Here is a 19,648-nt window from a genome sequence, read left to right as displayed (position 1 = left end):
TACCCTGAGGCAACCGACCAGCTCCCCGAACCTGCAAGCACATGTGGACAGCAGAGAGATGGGGCTGCAGAGGAATCCTGAGAAGACACAGGAATCACCCCCCCACCCTGTGGGCAGACTCTGAGTGGCCCCTGGGCACTGCCAGCCTAGCTATCACTCAAACCCCAGCAACCTCAACCGAGCCTCCCCAGCCCTGCCTGGCCACCTCGTCCAGCCGCCCGGTGGCCCGCGCCGTTCCAGCTGCCCCAGCACAGCCCCCGTCCCTCCCTCCCTCCTCGGACACACGGGAGTGAAGACACGGAGCCAGAGCCCGGGCGCCGGCCTGAGGCCCCGGGCGGGCTGGGCCGAGGCGGCCCCCAAGCCGGCTGCAGGGCGGATGCAGAGGCTGGTGCAACAGTGACAGTCAGGACGCAGAGTTCTGTGCTTCCCTCCTGCCCACTCTCGCCCAGCTCGGCCTAGTGTGCATATCACTGATAGCCCTGGACGTCAGCCAGCTGGACGTGGGTTCTGCAGGGCACCCCCTGCACCCCCCCCAAAAAAAAGCAAGCCTGTGCCTCCTGGTCTCCTGGTCAGAGCCAACTTGTGCCGGGGTGGTGGGCCGCCAGGAGCGAAAATGAGCTCCCTGCTCCTGGCGGTGTGCAAATCCCACTGGTGGCATTCTGTACTCTGTCATTCCAGACCCTCTGCTCCCAAACCCCCACCTCTCCTCTCAGCTCAATACCTGCAGAGGAAGGAAGGCTTGCCCAGGAGGGAGGGAATGCTCCCCCCCGCCCTGGGAGGCATTGGCGGGTCCACTCTTCCCACTGACCCCTCCCCCAGCTGGCCAGCGACCATCCCTCCTTTCTCCCTCAGTCGCTTTGCTGTTTTTGCAAAAGCTGGCCACAGCCTTCCCTAGTTTGTGGGACATTTCCTCCCATGGGTGATCGAATTTGGGGGGGAGAAGGGGGGGAGGGCGGTTCATTCCTCACCCCAGTCCCTGTGGCACTGCTCCTCCAGGCCCTGCCACTGAATTCCAAGATGCCCTCTGATCCTGCTCCTCAGGGTTAAGTTCTTACACCTACTTCCCTAACCCCATCAGCAATGGCTTCTCTTCCTTAGCAGCAGACCACCCATGTCCATCTTCTCCCCTCCAGACCCAGACTTGCTTGGGTCACCCCAGATTCTTGACTTCTCTTCACTAAGCCCCTACCAGTCTGGGGCTCCAAACATCTTTAGGGCCCACACCCTCCTGCCACCTGCTGAGCCACAGCTCCCACTGTCCTGTCTTAGCAGCCTCCCAAGAGCATCCCCACCCAGCAGTCACCCTCGCCAGTACTGTCACCCCAACGCTTTAGCCCAAGACCCTCACCCCAACAGTGCACATTCTGTCCAGTGCTGGACACAGACCTTATGTGTCCAGGCCACGCCTGGCAGCCACCTGTGGCTGGTGGCGCTAGAGCCCTCCCAAGGAGACTGCAGAGGGAAGGTGGCGCCATGCCAAGCCCATCTCTCCAGAAGCTTCTAAGGCTCACATGAGAGTATGCAGCCTGCTGCTCAACCTGTCTCTAAAGCGACATCCCAAAGACTGCACCAACGGACCCAGCCATCACTAGCACACTGATTCCCTGTCGACAGTTTGCCTGCACTGGCCACCTTGGCGCTGAGACACGGTTGTATGGACAGCCCCAGGTACCAGGACACACCATGTGAGAGGCCCAGGTCTGGAAGAGCAGGAAGGGCACTGCTTCCCCACCCCTCCTCTTTCCTTAGTTCTGCACCCTCCATTGGGCCTTGCTGGCAGGCCAGGGGTAGCCAGGTAGAGAAGGCTTTCCCAAGCAGTACTCTTTTTGGACCACTGCCCCCTGCCCACTCCTGTTCCCGGCTGCCATCCAGCCCCGGTGGCCAAGGGGTCCCCCTGGCATGGCCACCAGCCTGCTGGGGGTGGGAGGCACTGAGCACACAGAGGAAGGTTCGTTCCCTGGTCATTGTCCACACAGGAGCTCCAGGCCTCCCTCTCTCACCCTTCCGTCCAGAAGCCTCTGCCCCTGACTGGTTCCTGAAAGAGGGCCACACTTATCATCCGGGAAGGGTGGCCTTGGACCCCCCTTGCAGAGGACATTTCAACCGCAACCTCTTACCCTCCCTCCTAACACATCAACAGCAGCTGTAACCCCTCCTGCCTTATCTGACCCAACCTGCTTCTCTACCCCTCACCCACCACCCAAAGCCCCCCCCCCACTTCAGGCAAACGACAGCGTCACCAAGGAGCCCTCTGTCACTTCCACCACGCACTAGGACCCAAAGCCGAGGTGGCATCGCTGCGAACACTTCCTCCCTTGGTGGGTGGGAGGGGTCTGCCCCCCAGGCCTGCAAGGGGCTGCTTCGCAGGTGGTGGAACAAAGGCTGGGCGCCTGGGTGCCCTGGACAGTCGCCGTTGGCCCCTGCAGAACCCTGTGCACCGTGGGGCAAGAGCCACAGCTAGCGGGCAGTGTGGAGATGCACAGGCACCCGGCAGCACCGCGGGGACTGGGCGCTGGTGCAGTGGGCACTGCGCAGCGCCCAGGGGGTGCGGGGGCTACAGCAGGCAGGCAGGGAGGCAGAGAGCAGTAGGGGGGCCACGCGGGGGAGGGGAGGGCTGCGGCAGGCGGGGCAGGGTGGGGGTGGGGGAGGAGGGCAAGCGATTGGCGGGGAAGGGGCTTGCCGCAGAGGGCGCGGCAGCAGAGGGGACTCCTGGGGGCTGAGGCAAGCGAAGGGGAGGGGGATGGGTTTGACGGAAGAGGAAGGGGGGCTTGCTGCAGGAAGGGGGCTGCGGCAGGCGCTGGGAAGCACAGGAAGGGATGGGGGTGGGGAGGGGTGTTAGGATGCTGCAGGGCAACGGGCAGAGAGGGACCTGGGGAAGGGGAGGTGGGGTGGTGCTGGGTGCGGTGGTGGTGATGGGGTGGACATGGAGACTGGCAATGGGGCTCCTGATGGGAAGAGGTGGAGAAGGGGATGGGACGTGGAGGAGGGCCCCCATGCGCTTGTGGTGGGGATGAGGGTAGGCGCAGGATGGACAGAAAATGCGGCCAAGGCGGTGGTGATGGGGGACAGGGGTGGGGATGAGGATGTCGAGGCGGAGGGAGTGAAGGTAAGGGTGGCAAGCCTGAGGATGGGGATGCAGGTCGGGGTGGGGGGTGGAGATGGAGATGGCTTGGGGCAGACGGCTGGCTGGAGATCCAGCCTGGATCCCAGCCCCGCAGACGCCACCCGCGCTGTGGCCCGAGAGCCCTGCGCGGCGGTGGCGGCGGCTCCAGCGGCGGCGTCCCAGGCTGCGGTGGCGGTGACGCTCCGGGCGGCGCGCGACTCCGGATGCGGGCGCGTGGGGGCCTGGGGACCCGGCCGGGGGAAGGAGCAGGAGCAGACCGGGTCGGAGGGCTCGGAGGAGGCGCGGGCGGACGGGAGCCGGGGAGGAGCTGCGGCCACCGCGGCCCCGGCAGCCCAGCCACCGCACTGGCGCGCACGGCGAGGGCGGTGGCTCCAGGCGCGGGGACGCGCCTCCTCCCGCAGCCCCCGCCCCGCCGCACTCGGCACCGCCCCGTCTCCCAGGAACCCGCGGGCAGCCTGCCCGCGCCCCCTGCGGCCCGCAGCCCCCTCGCTCCCCGCGGCGCGGCCTCTCCCGGAGAGGGATCCCCAGCTCCAACCGGGAAGACGGAATCGGCCCCTGCAGCACAGCCAGCGCAGGCCTGGGGCTCGTGGCTCAGGAGCCAGCGCCCACGCCAGGAGGCTGAGGGCGGTCTGGTTGGAGCCGGGTGTCAGGTTTTTCCCTGGGGATGGAGAATGACAGCTGACCACCTGGGAACCCCTCTCCTGCCGACAGTGGCCAGATCCCCAATGCTGCCTGGGTACTCAAAGCCACCATCAGTTACCCCACATCCCCTACTTAACCCCCTCCAGTCCCCCAGTCTCTCACCTGGGTGACCTCGGCCACCATCCCCACTGCTGATGTCCTTCCCCTAGGAAACGGTAAACCCGGCCTGGGTACACAGTCCACCGGCCCAGCCCCTACCTTCTCCCTGGGTGCTGTCCCACACTGGTGCCTCTCCCTTCCTCTCAGAACACCAGGATACCTCTCACCAGTATCCTCTACTCCCTGGAGCCCTGGCCCTGGTCCTGCTTGCCCCTGGCCACACTCCCCCAGGAGAACACCACCCTTGCACCCACCCAGGCCAGGCTCCTCTCAGCAGCGTGGCTGTGCCCCTGTCAGCCAGCCAGCCCGTGGGGACACGTGCCTGGCAAGCAACTCTTGATCCAAGTCCTCTCTCTAAGGCCTCGGCATCTCCGAGCCCCAGAAGCAGGGGGGGTTCAGAGGTAACTCGCAAGGCTGCTCTCTGTGTTGCCTGCGTCCTGCTCGAGAACCTCCTGGACAGGCCACCCTGCCAGTGGCCACCAGGCTTGGGGGTACCTTGGCAAGGCAGTGGGCCTCAATCACGTGGTCACAGCTCTGGGTGAGAAGACAGGCCCCCTCCAAGTAGCCTCCCCAGCATTTAGCTTCAAGGTTCCCAGCTCATGCCATGGCCTCAGAACAAATCAGGATGAAGGTGACCCTGGCTTTGTGCTACCTAGGACCCTAGGTCTTGGCTGCAGGGCAGGGAACGCTTAGGGCCCAGGGTTGAGTGTCCCCGGAACCTCTCCCATCGGGCCAAAGTTAGCCCTGCTTTCTCATCTTGGGCCCAAGTTGGGCTGCAGAGAGCATTCTGGTGGGTATGTGCACATGCCAGTCCCTGCTGGGGCTGGGCAGTGGTGGGACTCTGTCTACCCTCCCTTGGGGCCTGGGCCAGCCGAGGGGCCCCTATGACAAGTCCATAGGGAACAACCTGGAACAGCAGGAGGGAACAGAGAAGCTCAGAGACCCTCTCAGCTGTGCTCCTTGCGAAGACACAGCACAGGCCCATCCATCCACTCAGTGAGTAGCCCAACATGCAAAGGTGGCAGACTCTCAGCTGCGCCAGAACCCCGAGCACACCCTCCAACTGAGGGAGCTCGTGGGGGCACACTGTGACCTGGCTCCGCTCTCAGCTCAGGCCCCATAAATACTGGGGGCTAGAAAGACAGCTGGGAAGGGGCAGAGGGCTCGGCTGGTCCCCTCTGACCCAACCACTTTCCACAAAGCTTGGTAGCCATGTCCAAAGTCACAGCCAAGCTCGGCCTGGCATCCCAGCCCGTTGCCCCTACCCAGCTCATGACCTGCCACTTCCACTAACTCCAGTTCTAGGTGCCCTTCCCTCTGGCTCAGTCCTTTTCCCATGCCACTCAGCTTGGCCTCCGGGAAGCCTTCCCCACTCCCTCGGGGCCACTGCACCTGCTCAGGCCGGCAGCCACCCTGGAGCCTTCCCCGGGTCCCAGCTGGCTGCCCTCCCAGGAAGCCAGAGTGCCACACTGCTTGCTGCTGGGAGCCTCCACTTCCCTTCTCTTGTCTCCCTGCCCAGCACCCAGGCTAGACCTGGGTCAGTAAACAACTGGGCACGAGAGCCATACAGAAGGACTCTTTGTCCAGTGCTGCCATTCAAGGCTTAACCCCAGCCAGGCCCCAGAGTGGCAGTCTCAGACTTCCCTGACCCGACCCCTCCCCAGGGGCCGCGGGACAGCCAGCGGGGTGAGTTTGCTCCCCACAAGGGCTCCCTTGTTCTGCCGGAGACCCGGCCACCTTGGCAGGAGATGGAGGATGGGCCTCCCTTGCCCCCATGTGCTGTAAGACCGCCCCTGATTCCAGTCCCAGGGGGATCCCGGAGCCGGAGGGTGGAGGTGGACGTGGGAGCAGGCATGCTCCACCAGCCCGGTCCGCCTTTCCCTGGGGACCCCGGTCCCGTCCCTTGGCTGCTGGGTGGCTTCCTACAGCCTGGGCAGCACCTCTGCCCGCCCTACCCTGGCTGCCCCAGCGAGGGGCTGGAGACAGAGGCCAGGACACAGGTAAACAGCAATTTTAGATAACCTGCATTATTTTTTAGTATAAAAGAATCTGGCCCCAAAGAACTGAGAGCAAGGATGGGAAGGGAATCTTGCACACCCTGTTCAGTGTTGCCTTACTCCCAACAGTCAAAAGGTGGAAACAAGCTGAGTATCCATGAAGGGGGGGATACGTAAAAAAGTGTGGCCCGTCCACACGATGGGATATTCCAGGACCAAGTAGGACACCTGCTATGACGTGGATGAACCTCGACCCTGAAAAGGTGCTGAGGGAGAGAAGCCAGACTTGAAACAACAAATCCGGTCTGACTCCACTGGCACGAGTCCCCTGTAGTGGTCAGACCCACAGTGACACAGAGCAGAAGCATGGGCGCCAGGGGTCGGGGTGGCGGGGAGTCCGTACTTCATGGGGACAGAGTTCTAGATGGGGAAGATGAGAACATTCTGGAGACAGAGGCTGGTGACGGGTCCAGGACAGTGCGAATGCAAGTAATGACCCTCAACTGTACACAAAATCAGCGAAAATGATATATTTTTTATGCACATTTTATCATCAAAAAAGCAAGCCCCCCCCTTTTGTGTAACACATTTACACTAAATATGTGGGGCACACTTTCACTAAAATCTTATTTGTTGTTTACTTCAAATTAAAATATTCAGGACAAACCTCCACTGTAGGGTTATTCACTATCCCAAACACCAATTTAACTGGATAGCCGGTAGCTCTACCTGCTAAATCTGTCAGCCCTGGGGCACCTGGATGGCTCAGTGGGTTAAGCCACTGCCTTCGGCTCGGGTGATGATCTCGGGATCCTGGGATCGAGCCCCACATCGGGCTCTCCGCTCAGCAGGGAGCCTGTTTCTCCCTGTCTCTCTGCCTACTTGTGATCTCTGTCAAATAAATAAATAAAATCTTAAAAAAAAAAAAAAATCTGTCAGCCCTTCCGGGGGTGTGGGGAGAGGCCTCACGGAAGCCACACAGATTCCCTCCCTGCAACGATAGGTCACATGTCCCCCGCAGGGGTCCTGAGACCCACAGCCCCAGCCTCCTCAGAGAATATTGGACCTATCCCAATGAACAAGAATATACCATTCTACCCACCTTACAGATGGGAAAACTGAGGCTGGGAGAGGTTATGTGACTTGCTCAATGTTTCAGACCTGCTGCCTAATGCCACTGGCCCATAGGCCTCCCTGCCTTCATCGAGGTGGGGAAAACAGGAGCCCTGGCGCCCACCGGTGGCCTGAGAGTCCCAGGTATGGACATGAGGCCTCTCCTGGAACATGAGGGCCCAAGGGGCCTTGCTGGAGCAGGCCTGCCCATCTCTGTTGGGGGAGGGACACCTGGCTGGGTGCTCCTACCAGCAGCACAGACCCACCACTACAGACAGTCCCCATCAGGCCCTGCTGAGCGCACGGAGGGCTCCCAGACCGGGGCCAGTCCAGTGGCCTCCCAAGAGGTGGAGCCCTGACTTCTCGTGGGTCCTGGGAGCGGGTGGGAATGTTGGGGGCTATCCCATTCCCTGGTTTTTCCTGCTCAGTTTCTCAGGAGCCAATCAAGCTGTAAGCATGTCAGAGGAGGGTCAGGGCCTTCAGAAAGGGGGGAATTCAGGTCCCCCAGGCATCCAGCATCTTGGCCCTGCCCTGTCCAGCCCTGAGCAGCAGGCACAAGGGCACACAAAGAGGCACACATTTCTGGACAGAGGTGGGATGGTCCTGCCCAGGGTAATCCTGGAGCGGATGACCAAGGGACAGAACGAACTCCATCTCCAGACAGTGGCCACAGGGATGCTGAGAAGGCCCCACACCCTCTGGTGAGGAGCGGCCCCCTAATGCAGGCCGCCAGACTCCAGGCCCGGCTCCAGGCCGACCACAGGTGCAGGTCCTGCCGGCACCATCTCCTATCTCCCTCCAATCTTACCCAGGGCCTGCGCTGATTTCTGGTGCCTCCACCCACAGTTCTCTTCTGAAAACTGGCTGCCATCCTCCAAGGCCACCCACAGTCCCTCGTCATGGGCTACCCTCCAGGATGGGGCCGGCCAGCTCTCCCCGCGGTGTTCAATTACCACTGAGCAGGGCAGGCCAGGGGGAAGGCTGTGTGGGGGAAGGAAGCAGCAGTGGGTAACTGAGTGAGGGCAGAACACTCCCCTCGAGCCTAGACCTCTGCCGCTGGCCAGGGGTCCTCCGCTTCCCCACCATAGGCACCTCCCCTTCTGTGCTGCTAGAAGGCTGAACTTGGGGACAGAAGGCCTGTCTCCCCAGGGCCCTGCAGCACGGGCTCAGGCTGGGCACAAGAGGGCACTGATTCTTACAACTGCCCCGTGTGGCAGGCACTGCTATCAGCCCTCTCTTACAGAAGAGCACTGCGGGGCTCAGAGAGGTTCAGGGGTTGGCTCAAGGTCACACAGTAAGTGAACGTGGAGCTGGCACCTGAACCCCAGCAGACCTGGTTTTGGGTTCCTCTGGAGACCTGCCTCTTTCCTAACACGGTAGCCACTGGGAATGGCCACTGGATTCGAGGGACAGTGGCTCTGGGACCATGCTTGTTAGGCTAGCATGCCATCCCCCTCAGAGCCAGGCCCTCTGCCTCTCGTGTGGCATTGCTGACTTTCTGCAAAGAACCCGCTCCTCCCTTCCTCTTCTAGCTGTGGGCAGGGTGCTCTAGGACCTCCAACTGCAAGCTCTCAGCATTAGAGAAAGTGGGACCAGCGAACAGCCCAAGGCAGGGGTCCTGGAAGGGCAGCCCAGGAGGCTGGGCCCTGCGGTGCCCCATGGGGAGGGGTCTTTGCTCTACAGCCCCAGGTTGGGGGTGTGACTGTAACCCCCCTGCATCTGTCTGAATTCACTTGTTCATTGTCTTAACTTCTGACGTATAAAGGAACACCTGTCATTGTGGCTGTGGACCTATGGCTCACGGGAGACCCCCGATTCCTGTCCGGACCTTGAGCCTGTTGCACGGTCTGTGGCTAGGTTCGGCAGGTAGAACAGCCCCAGTGCGCAGGAGGAGCTCAGGGGGCACTTGCTCTGGGATGCAGAAAGACTCAGGTTTGAGTGTCCCCATCATCCGCTCCATCCTTGCACCCGAAGCCTTTCCCAGGTGCAGTCTCTTCTCTGTGCCCTGAGCGGATCACAAAGGCGAAGTGCCACAGCGATCAGAGGATGAGAAAACCAAGGTGTGGTGGCATGCGTTGCAGGCCTTCCTGAGATCCGCACGACTGGGCAGCACGTCCAAGACCTGCTGGGATCGCCAAGTGGCATAGAGCTGCCCATAGCAAATGGAAAGGGCTGCAAATGCATTGGCAGCTTCTCCCGGCAACCATATCCCAGACTCCGGGGCCCTGCCGTTGCCGTAAACACTGCATTTTGGTTAGAGGTGAGCACAGACACTGTCACTTTCTCCGCCACATTCACCAACTCCTTGACTTCTTCCCCTGGGCCTCTCCATGTACACCAGTTACGAACCCTCACCTCCAATGACCTGCCTCCACACCTGTGTTCATCCACCCCACCTCGCCCTCCTTCTACAGCCGACCCTACCACCTACCCTTCAGGGCTGTCCCACCCTGGGCAAAGACGGTTGCCCTCGCCCCTGTGCTCCACAGGCCACTCCCTCCACCTTGCTCTGAGCTTTGCTTGAAGTGCTTCTCAGGAGGGGCTGCTAGGATTTCTGGAAGCCAACTTCTAGCTGTTCAAGAGTGTCCGGCACTTCTCAGGGTCCCTGGCCACCCCAGCCCCACACCCTAAGTCTCTGGGACAACCAAAAATGCCACCTAGTAACTGCTCCTGGTCAGAAACACCACCTCGTCCTAGGCCTGGGGCTTTAGGGCTGTGTGTCTGGCCCATAGCGGCCCTCATGTCCCCCAGCACCCCCAGATGCACAGCAACAGGGAGGTGCCAGTCCCTGGGTCACTTGGAGGGAGGATGCCGAGACAGCTGTAGTTATCGGGCCTGTGGCGTGGGCAGCCCGCGGCAAGCCGGAGGAGGTCAGGGAGGGTGGAGCTGAATGACAGCCTCATCCTTTTAAAATAACTCTGTTAGTCCAGTGTGTCCCATGCTCCATGACAACCGGGGGTGCGAGCGATCATCTGAGCCAAGCCTGGCAGTGGGTGGCATCATCTCTCCCCAGGGCCCGGAGGGGCCCACAGGTGGGCAGGATGGATTCCCTTGGCCCCCAGAGCCAAGGATGGGCACTCAGGGCCCCGATGCTTGAGGACACACTCAGATGTCACACACAGCTCCCTATGGTGGCCCCAAATGGCTCCACATGGCATCAGGCACGAAGGACATGCTCAGACACAGGGATGGGCCTGGATGGCTACTTGCAGGTTGGGAAGTGGGTCCTCAGGGTTGGCCTGAAGGTAGGCACTCGCCACTGAACCCCAGATTCTCTGCTGATGGGGAGGGAGCCTGGGGAGGCACCCTAGTCAGGGCCCAGCTGCCCACCAGGGAGGGAGTTGTGCTGGCCTGTCCCTCCAGGTGTTGGCAGCACTGGGGACTGACCAGCTGGGGTACAGATGAGGCTCAGATCTGGCCAGGGTCTGCAGGCTCTGGACTGCTGAGTTTGGGATGGTCTGAAGGCCCCAACTGAGTTTCTCACTAGCTTTTGATCTTCTGGGAGGCAGAGCCCATAGCTTTTCATCATGTGTTCCAGAGACCAGCAGAGGGTGAGCATACATGGATGAATGGATGGTAGAGTGGGGGTACTTGTCCCCCCACCCCACCTGGCCAGCCTCCCTTGTCCCTCACAGTGGGGCAGGGCAGGGGGGTTCAGGCACTTGGTGCTCTTTAGCACGACCAGCTCTGACCTCAGGAGGCCCTCCTGTAATTCCAGTGGTCACAAGGTCATTGACAGGGCCTCATGTGGGCCTGTAGGTTTCCTGGCCCCTTTCTCTACCGGGCCTTCCCTAGGCCTCCCTCCCCCCACCATGAAAACCAGGGCCCATCTCTCCTTGCACCTGCGGGTGCTCTGGGGCCTAAACCCCCAGCTCTCTGCACTCTGGCTGACCTCATCCTTGCACTTGGGACCACCTACCCAGCACCCATGGGACAGGGCCACACAGTGTCCCCTAGTGCCCCACTGAGGCGGGTGGGCATGGCCTCCTCCACTGCTTCCCCCACTGACCCACTCCTCTCCAGGGGATCCCTCTCAGGTACCCACCCATCACTCAGTACCCACACCAGATGCCACTTGAGGGACAGGACTCTGAGCTCTGGGGACTCCTTTCTGGGACCCAGTTTCCTCATCCACAAACTAAATGACTGGACCAGATGGTTCTCAGCCACTGTGGGAGGGACCACCCAGCAACAGACTAGAGGAGGCCAGGGTGAGGTTGAAGGAAGCAGGGTCTTGGCACCTCAGTAGGTGGGATGGAGAGGCACAGAGCTGAGGCTCCTGTAGGGCCCCCTTACCTGCCAGCTCCAGCCCACTTCCTCTATTCTGGTCCTTGGGTCCCCTGCAGGGCCCCGGGGGGAGCTCACAGCACAGCACCCCTTCCCCCTGCTGAGGGTCCCCTGCAAGGCCCCGGGGGAGCTCACAGCACAGCATCCCTTCCCTCTGCTGAGGGTCCCCTGCAAGCCCTTCTCCCCCGCCCTGTGCTTAGGGAAGCTCTCCTCAGGGCTGTTAGCTGACCCTCCCCTAGTACCAATGCCCAGCACTGTCTGGTTTTCTGTCTTCCCACCCTCAGCCCCCACTTCGTGGGTCCCCAGACAGCCTGGTCTTCCCTGTGAGACACAGTGGGGATGGCAGGCAGGGCCCTGGGCCTCTTGGGGGCTGAGGTCAGGGCAGATGGCAAGGGAGCAGGATTGATGGAGCCCCTCGGGGCTGCCCTGTCACCCAGCCAAGCCTCCAGAACCCAGGGAGCACTTAATGCAAATGAGCAGCGCGCCTGGGCTGCCGTACCAGGAGGTGGCTGTGTGCGACCAGCTGCCCTCCACCTCCCTGCGGCTCCAAGCCCTGCTTGGCCTCCTGGCCCCTCGGCCCCACTTCCTCCCTCTGGCATTCCACCTGGGGGCTCAACTGCCCTGAATGCTCTGTCCCCTGCTTGGGGGCCCTCCCGCATGCAGGTGGGGACCCTGAGCCTGCCCAAGGAACACTGGTGTCACTGGGTAACAACCAGGTCATCCAGGTGCCCCCAACCCCAAGAGGGTGGAAAGGCTGGCCCCCTTTGTTGCCCGCCCTGGTTCTGGGCCATGACACAAAGGCCACATGCTGGGAACTCATTCAGGCACTGACTGGGATAGAAAAGTTGGCTCCTACAGGGCCAGGAGACGAGCCACAGACCCGGTGGCAGTCAGGGCCCGGACCCGTGGTCTCTAAGCGCTCCCACACCAGGGATGTGCCCCAAGAAGCTTGCGGGCGGGCAGGGCTGCAGATCAGTCCAGGAGTTGGCCTGACACATTGCCGGGTCACCAGGGCCCCTGAGCCTGTGGCAGACATGGGTACCTGGGAGGCATGGCCCTCTCCTCAGGGGCCATGGTCACAACACACTCAGGGCCCAGGATCACCTAAGAGCATGGAGCAGATGTGCGGGGCCACCAGCAGCCATGGGCCACACCGTGGCCCCTGATTCCCCCTAACCCACAGGATATGGGATGGTGCCCACATCTGAGTACACAGTCTTTGCAGAGATCACTGCTTAAGACAAGATCCTATGGGAGTCGGTGGGCCCCTAAGCTGACTGCTGTCTTCACTTCTGTAGGTTGAAGTCTGGAGGCCGCACAAGGAGAAGGCCTGCAAAGAGGAAGCCAGATACCTACTGGCAGACAAACCAACGCCAAGGATGGCCCGCCCACCCCCAGAGAAGCCCAGAGAGCTCGGAGCAGACTCTGCCTCTTGGCAGTGGGAGGAGGCAGCCCTGCTGCACCTGGATCCTGTGCTTCCAGCCTCCGAGCTGCCAGAAGAGAACCTTCTGCAGTGTAAGCTGCCGGTGGGTCTTCGCATGGCCCTGGGAAGCCTGTGCGCTCCCAGATCCCCAGCACCCAGTCCAGGTCTGGCACACGGGAGGTGCCTGTAATCATTTCCTGCTGAGACCTGCCCAGACTTGGGGAGCACCGCAGGGAGAGCCCCAGAATGTGGGTGGCTGGGGGATGCCCAGGGAAGTGGAGTGGCAGGGCCAAAACCCCCGGAGAGGACGGAGCCGGCCATGTGCCATGGGTGAGCACCAGGAGGACCCACTTGGTGGGAGGGTGTGTGCCAGGAAGGTGAGCCAGCCAGGAGCTCTTGGGAGGTGACCCCAAGGCCGCAGGCAGATAAGGGAATAGGATGAGGCTGACCTGGCCGCCTCAGGGGCTCCTAGACCCACCTAGGACTCTAGGATTCTTGCTGGGAGAGCACATGTGCACTCTCCCACCTAAGGCTTCCTGGCATCCACTGTCTGTCTAAAGACAGTGGAGGAGGCTGGTGGCCTGGACCCTGCCCTACAGTGCAGAGGACACAGCTGGGAGGCCAGGCCTGGCCTCACCTCACACCTGGCTACTGTGTGGGAAGTAGTACTACCTGGGAAGGCGGGATAAGGCCTGGGGTGGGAGGAAACATCCCCCAATCTGTGCGCCCCACCCCCCACAGGAGACTTCCTACAGCTCAGGGCACTTGCCCAGGCCTGTCTTAGACAAACAGCAGCAAGAAAGGCGGCCAGCCACTGTGGCAGTGAGGAGGCAGGCTCCAGGGTGGGTGGCCTCGGGCTGGAGCCCTCCCGCTGCTGGGCCCGTTTCTTCTCCTAGATGTGGGCAGTAAGCTGACCCCACAGGGCTGTGCGGACAGCTGCATGTGATCAGGGATGGCGCCAGCAAGGAGACAGTGACCGGCAAGGGCTGAACTAGGTGGCAGGGTCCAGTTCCTCTAGGCCCTGACACAGGCTGGAAACTCGTGTCTTGCTGTGAAACCACACTGCACCAAAGCAGGTCTTGGGAAGAAGACTCTGGGTTATGAGAGAGGTGCCCAGCCTCTCGCTGCCCGGGCATGTCCAGGCCTGAGAGTGGTGGATGCTGGTCCCATGCCTGACCTGATTCCTGGTGGCCCGGGGTGAGCCCCTCTCCTGGCCTGTCTCCTGTCCAGGGCCGGCTAGACAGACACCTGTGTCTGTGGGTGTGGATATCCCAGCTCGGGCCTGGACACGCCCACACCAGCCAACTGGGCTCTCCTCCTGGCTCTGACGCCCGGCCTGCTGCTGGGCCAGTGTGTCCCCAGTCCCTCTCCCAGGAGGCCTCTGTGGCCCCAAAGGCCTTCCAGTTCAGACTTACACTGTTCCTTCATTACTGCCTGCATGGAACCAGACCAACATCTCCCATCTCCTAGGCTCACTTGCCCCTGGATCAGGCATTTGTCTGTAACTCCTGGAGGACCCAGCCTAGTGTGGTGCGGGGGACATACTGGCTGCTCCTTGCACTGGCCAGTAAGACACAGCCGGGCCACACTGTGTCCGCCCAGGGGTCACCTGATTCACGCCCTGGTGCCTAGGAACAGCCCTCGTTATCAGGGCAGGAGCAGTACACCACGAGGCCCACTGAAGAGCTGGCCTTCAGCAGACAGGCACGGAGGACCAGGCGGAGGACAAAGCCCAGCTACATGGAAGGCTGATTCACCCACAGCCCTGTCCTGATGGAGGCAGGGAGGCCAGACCAAAGGTTCAGGGGTAGTTCAGCTCACACAGGTTCCTAGCCGGCCTCAGAAACGGAGCCAGGCCCCAGAGAGGCATCAGGAAAAGGCAGCTGATGGTCGGCTGTGTCCTGGCCTGGGATTTCTATTCCTGGCCTCTGGACTGGAAGGGCTTGAGACCTCCAGAAAACTTGGGAGCCCAGGACTGGGCAGCAGTGAATGCCACAGGCTTTGGGGTCAACAGACTGGGTTGCCATCCCTAGTGGCCTGTCTCATGTGGCCTACGTGCACTTAGCAAAGTTACGTGGCTTCCCTGGGCCTTGGTTTACTCATCCCTAAGTCAGGTCTAAGAACACCTGTCCTCATCTGATACATCAGGGAGACAGAAGCGGGAAGAGACGTGCACTGAGTCTTGGTCCTAAAAAGGGCTCTCAAGCACTGGACGCTGCTGACTGAGGGGGTCTGCCCGGGCCTGCAAAGATCTTGGGGCAGGGGTGAGGGGCAGAACATGCACCAGGGCCAGCAGGCAGTGCATGGGGCCAGCGTCCCTCCTGGGGACCTTCAGGGGGCTTGTGACTGTTACTCTGTCATGCATGAAGATGCAGAGGCAGAGAGGCCAAGTGGGGCAGGAAGCTGGCGCAACAGGACTGCCTTCTGAACCCAGGCCCGGGGAGGATGTCCCTCCTCTCGCAGGAGCACGGCAGCATGTCCGGCAAGGTGCTCAGACCGTTGCATCATGCGGGTGGCCCTTGCGAATCCTGGCTCCCTTGGGCCTCCCCACCACGTGCCTCCCCCCCATCTCAAAGCTGGGGATGATGAAACCACAGGTCCTTGAACAGTGGAGGGCCAGAATGGCAGCACAACTGGGGGCCGAGGACGGCCTGGAGACTCAGGTCATGAGCCAGGTGGCTTGGGAGAGCCCCCAGCCCCCAGCTCAGGGACAGATGCTGGGTGGGTTCTCTTGGGCCCAGCCAGGATGGCCCTCCCTGGGGTGTGGGGGGCAGGGCTGGGGCTTCTGAGGGCTCTCCCCTAGAATCCCTTGCCACCCCCGCAGTCAAAGCTGTTGCACGGAAGCCATGGTTTCTGTCAATGGGCCCAAGTGAGGTCCCTGCTGTGGCTTCCGCAGTCTACAGGAGGCCTCCCTTGCTGGCAGGGGGGGCAGAGAGGTAGCTAACTGGTTCTCATTGCATGGACAGGCCCCTCTGGCCTCCAACCCCCAGTCCTGGATCCCTAGACTCCTCCCACTTTGCCCAGGCCCTTGGTCAGCCCCCGCCCACCCTGCATGGCTCGACAGAGAGCAGGACACAGGTGGGTCCCCAGACTGAGAACATCCCCAGTGCCGGGAACTGGGCCAGGTTTTGTGGCTATGGCAGAGAAGTGTACAGACAGAGGTGGTCCCTGTCCCCAGCAGCCCAGGAAGGGTCAGAGCCATGCAAAGGACATCACTCGAGTGTCGGGAGGCCAGAGTGGTGCTGGGAGATGTCCAGGAGCCAGGAGCAAGCTGGGAACCAGGAGCAAGCTGGTCAGCACCAGTGGGCCTATATGCCTGTGTGAGCCAGCATGGGGCTCGGCGTTTGCCCCACACCCTGGGCAGGCTTGGACTGGTGGCCCTCACTGGCTCTGAAGCACACTGGCCAGAGGGAGGGTTCCCCTGTGGCCTTACCGGGCTGCGAAACCCCCAGGACCACTTCTTCCCCTGTAAAACGAGGACAGCTGTCATTACCGAATGCCAGGCCCAGCCTCCCAAAAACATCACAGGAAGTCCCACACGGGAGCCCTGGGAGCCCCGGGAGCCCCGGCATTCCCCACTCTCACAAGCTCACTGACATTTCTGGTCCCCCAACGGAGGCTGGAAACACAGCCGGAAGACCCAGGGCCCTGTCCTTGCCTCCCCACCCTCCCCCCCACCACCTGGGCCTGCTGAATCAGAGTGGGTTTTCACCAGGTGGCGACCCCAGGGCAGGGAGCTGGTGGCTGGGCACCTGGGAGAGGAGAGGGAGGCCAGGGCTCCCAGAGAGGCCGTGTGGCTCGGGCCACCAGAGGGCGCCTGGCCCACAGAGGCCAGGCCCAGTCGCAACAGGAGGGGACACAGGGCTTGCTGCTGCCCCGGGAGGTCACCCTGTATCCTTTGCTCCACGTGGCACTGGCACTCATCTCAGTGCCTGGCCCTGTAGGGCCCTCTGGAGTTGCAGTGCTCTCAGGAGCTTTAGCTGCAGGGGGTCAGGGAGAGGAGCTCCTCTGAAGCCCTTGGCCCTAGGATGGAGAAGGCTTGGGGCGCCGGGAGGAAGCCGGTGACCCTGCCCGGACTGCAGTGCCCAGCGTTCCAGGCCCAGGGGAGGGCGGCACTCGAGCCCTGACCAGCACGATGCTAAGACAGCTGCTGAGTAGCCATCCTCCTCCAGCTGGACAGACAGACAGACAGCACCCCATGTGCACCCATCACACTCACAGACTGAGATGCACTTTGATCGCCCTGGGTCCCTACTCCACTGCGTCCAACTGAAGGGGAACAAAACCCAGCTCCCAGCCCCAGCCCAGCCCCACCTCTGCATCCCGTTTGTCCCACTGTCTCCCAGCCGTTGGCAGCTGCCCAGACTGCCACTCTGTCTCTCGGCCTAACCAGGACAGAGGCCTGTGGATTCGAGTAAGTTTAGGATGGTCCCTAAGGACACAATGGCCAAGTGGCAGTGGATACAAGAAAGAGAGGCACAGGGGAAGGCTTCCATCCAAGATCTGGGGCTTGGTGGGAGCAGTGGCTCAGTGGACCTTGAGACCCAGGCATGGGGCAGGATCCAGCGGAAAGGCCAGGGACACCCAGGCAAAAGTTCCTGTTTGTGCGGAAGGAGGGGCAGTGGTGGGCAGAGGGCCCCGAGCTGGCCCCAGGCACCCAGGCATGTCCACCTGTCCCACCAGAGAGGCAGTCCTGATAGTAACAGGAACTCTCAGCAGAGGGAGACACAAGAAGGCCTGCTTTGGGGTCCCTGTGGGGGGGGGGCTCTCCAGAACATTGGAGGATGGGCAGATATATCAAAGGATCTCTCAAGGCAGCTCTCTCTGTGTCCGACCTTCTGGGGGTCAGGGGGCCAGAGCCCCGCTGCCTTTCTCCCACTCCCCAGAGAGGCAGGGCCATGGGCCTCACAATGTTCCACACCTCTGTCATTCAGAATTTCTGCAGCCGTGGTCATTCCTCGTCCCCCCAGGGTCACCATTTGAGCAGAGCTCTTACTTGCACATGCCTGCCCCTAGTTTGGGAGAAATCCCTCCCTGGAGGAATGCTGGTCTGCTCCGCTGCTGCTCCCTGGTTCCAGGCACACCACACAGGACCCAGTGCGCTTCCCCACACGTTTGCAGTTTGAGGAGCCTGGGGGTCGGGGTGGTCCTTTGGACACTGTACTCCACCTCCCACCCTCACATACCCTGGCTCCAAAGCTCCTCAGAGGCTCACAGGGAGAGGGTGAGCAGGACTGAGGGCAGCTGCAAGCCTGAGGATGCCTGGGAGGGTCGATGTTCTTACAAAGAAAAGACATGGCCCCTGGGCGGGATCCAAGGCGCCGACCACCTGCAGCTCGACTCCCGGCCAGAGGCAGCCCGGAGTGCCCCGCCAGCCAGCGGGCCAGCGAGCACAAGTTCCCCAGGCAGGAATCCGGGTTTACAGGCATTCCCGCTCCAGGTGGCAGAGGTCGTGCCTCACCCCCACCCCAGGCACCGGGCTGGCACTCCACCTCTCAGGGGCCCCACTCCCGCCAGGAATGGGGGACCTCTAATTGAACCCAGCTAGGCTGCCGCTGCTGGGGATCCCACAGGAATCCTCAGGCCCGACTGGAGGCGGCTCCCGGAGAGGCCCTAACAGCCAACTGGGAGTCCCCAGCCCGAGCCCGCCGTCAGCTGCGCCCGGACAGCCAGCCCCGCAGCCAGCCCCGGGGGCTCCGACTCTCGCCCCGCCACCGCGCAGGGCCGAGCCAATGGCCGAAGACGCCCAGCTCTAGCTGTGGCCCTGGAGGACGCTCCCCGCCGGGGACTGCCCGACCCACAGCCCCACGAGGACAGCTCCGCGGGGGAAGGGGCCGGTGTGCGTGCTGGGGGCTTGAGGGCGGCCGAACGGAGCGCAGGAGACCCGGGCGGCACTTGGAGGCGAGGGCCCGAGGGGTACAGACAAGCGGGGTATAGGCGGCGCGATCTGGGCGCAGGGCAGACCAAGGGAGCGCAGGAGTGCGCAGGAGAATCCCCAGACACGCCGGGGTCCCGGGCCCCCCGGGCCGCGCCCTCACTTACCCGAGATCTCCGCCTGGGGCACGTCGCTTAGGCTGAAGCCCTTGGCGCCGTAGATCTGACGGACTTCGCTGCAGCTCCGGCTCTTGCTGGCAGGGTCCCCGCCGGCGCAGGCGGCCAGCGCGGCGGCCGCGCAAAGCAGCCACCAACCTCGGGCCCGCAGCTCCATGGCGGGGCCGGGGCGCCCCGGCCGCACGCCCGCCCGCGCCTCTCTCGGATCCCGCCCGGGTCCGCGCAACCCCCGCCGGCGAAGGGCAGAGCCAAGGTCCCGGCGCGTGCGGCTCGCGGTCCGCAGGAGGCGGCGGCCGAGAAGGCGGCGACAACAAAAGCCGGCGGCGCGGGGCGCGCGGGGCGCGAGGTCCGGCCGCTCGGTCGGGCGGCACAGAGAGCGGCGGGCGAGCGCGCAGTCCCGGCTCGGCGCCTCCCCTGCGGGCGGCCCGGCCCCTCGGCAGCCGGGGATGGGGCGGGGTGAGCAGGGGCGGGGTGAGCAGGGGCGGGGCGGGTAGGGGCGGGGCGCGCGGGGCGGGGAGCTGCGCGGCCGGGCGCGGCGCGGGGCGCGAGCGGGGGGCCCGCCAGGCGCTCTTCCAGCTCCGCGGGCCCTGGGCCCCGCCGGCTCGCGGGAAGCTGTGGACGGCCGGAGGGAGGCGGGGCCGCCGGGGAGAGCGCGGGCCGTGGCGGGGTCCCCGGGGGCGGGTCCCCCCAGTCCAGCGCCCGGGGCGGCGGCACCCCCCCACTCTGAGGGCGGGGGCGGGGGCGCTGAGGCAGGGCTTCCCCCGCCGGACATGACGTCACGCCTCCCGCACGCCTATCAGAGGCTTCCCCGCCCCCGGCCGAACTGGGCCTCCCTCCGGTCTCCTCCTCCCT

The 19,648-nt window shown here is 63.0% G+C and overlaps 1 protein-coding gene across 1 annotated transcript in view; it reads right to left on the bottom strand.

Annotated features, from left to right (window-relative positions):
* GPC1 (glypican 1) overlaps window positions 1–19,167 on the bottom strand; it is a 28,537-nt gene extending 9,370 nt beyond the window's left edge. Inside the window, exon 1 of the mRNA XM_044241972.1 lies at window positions 18,788–19,167. Coding sequence (XP_044097907.1) covers window positions 18,788–18,953 — 166 coding nt within the window. The 5' untranslated portion in view covers window positions 18,954–19,167. The remainder of the gene's footprint in view (window positions 1–18,787) is intronic.
* Window positions 19,168–19,648: the final 481 nt, after the last annotated feature.

The sequence above is a fragment of the Neovison vison genome, chromosome 3 (assembly GCF_020171115.1).
Source record: "Neovison vison isolate M4711 chromosome 3, ASM_NN_V1, whole genome shotgun sequence".
Classification (NCBI taxonomy): Eukaryota; Metazoa; Chordata; class Mammalia; order Carnivora; family Mustelidae; genus Neogale; species Neogale vison.
This window is presented reverse-complemented; position numbering and strand designations above follow the sequence as displayed.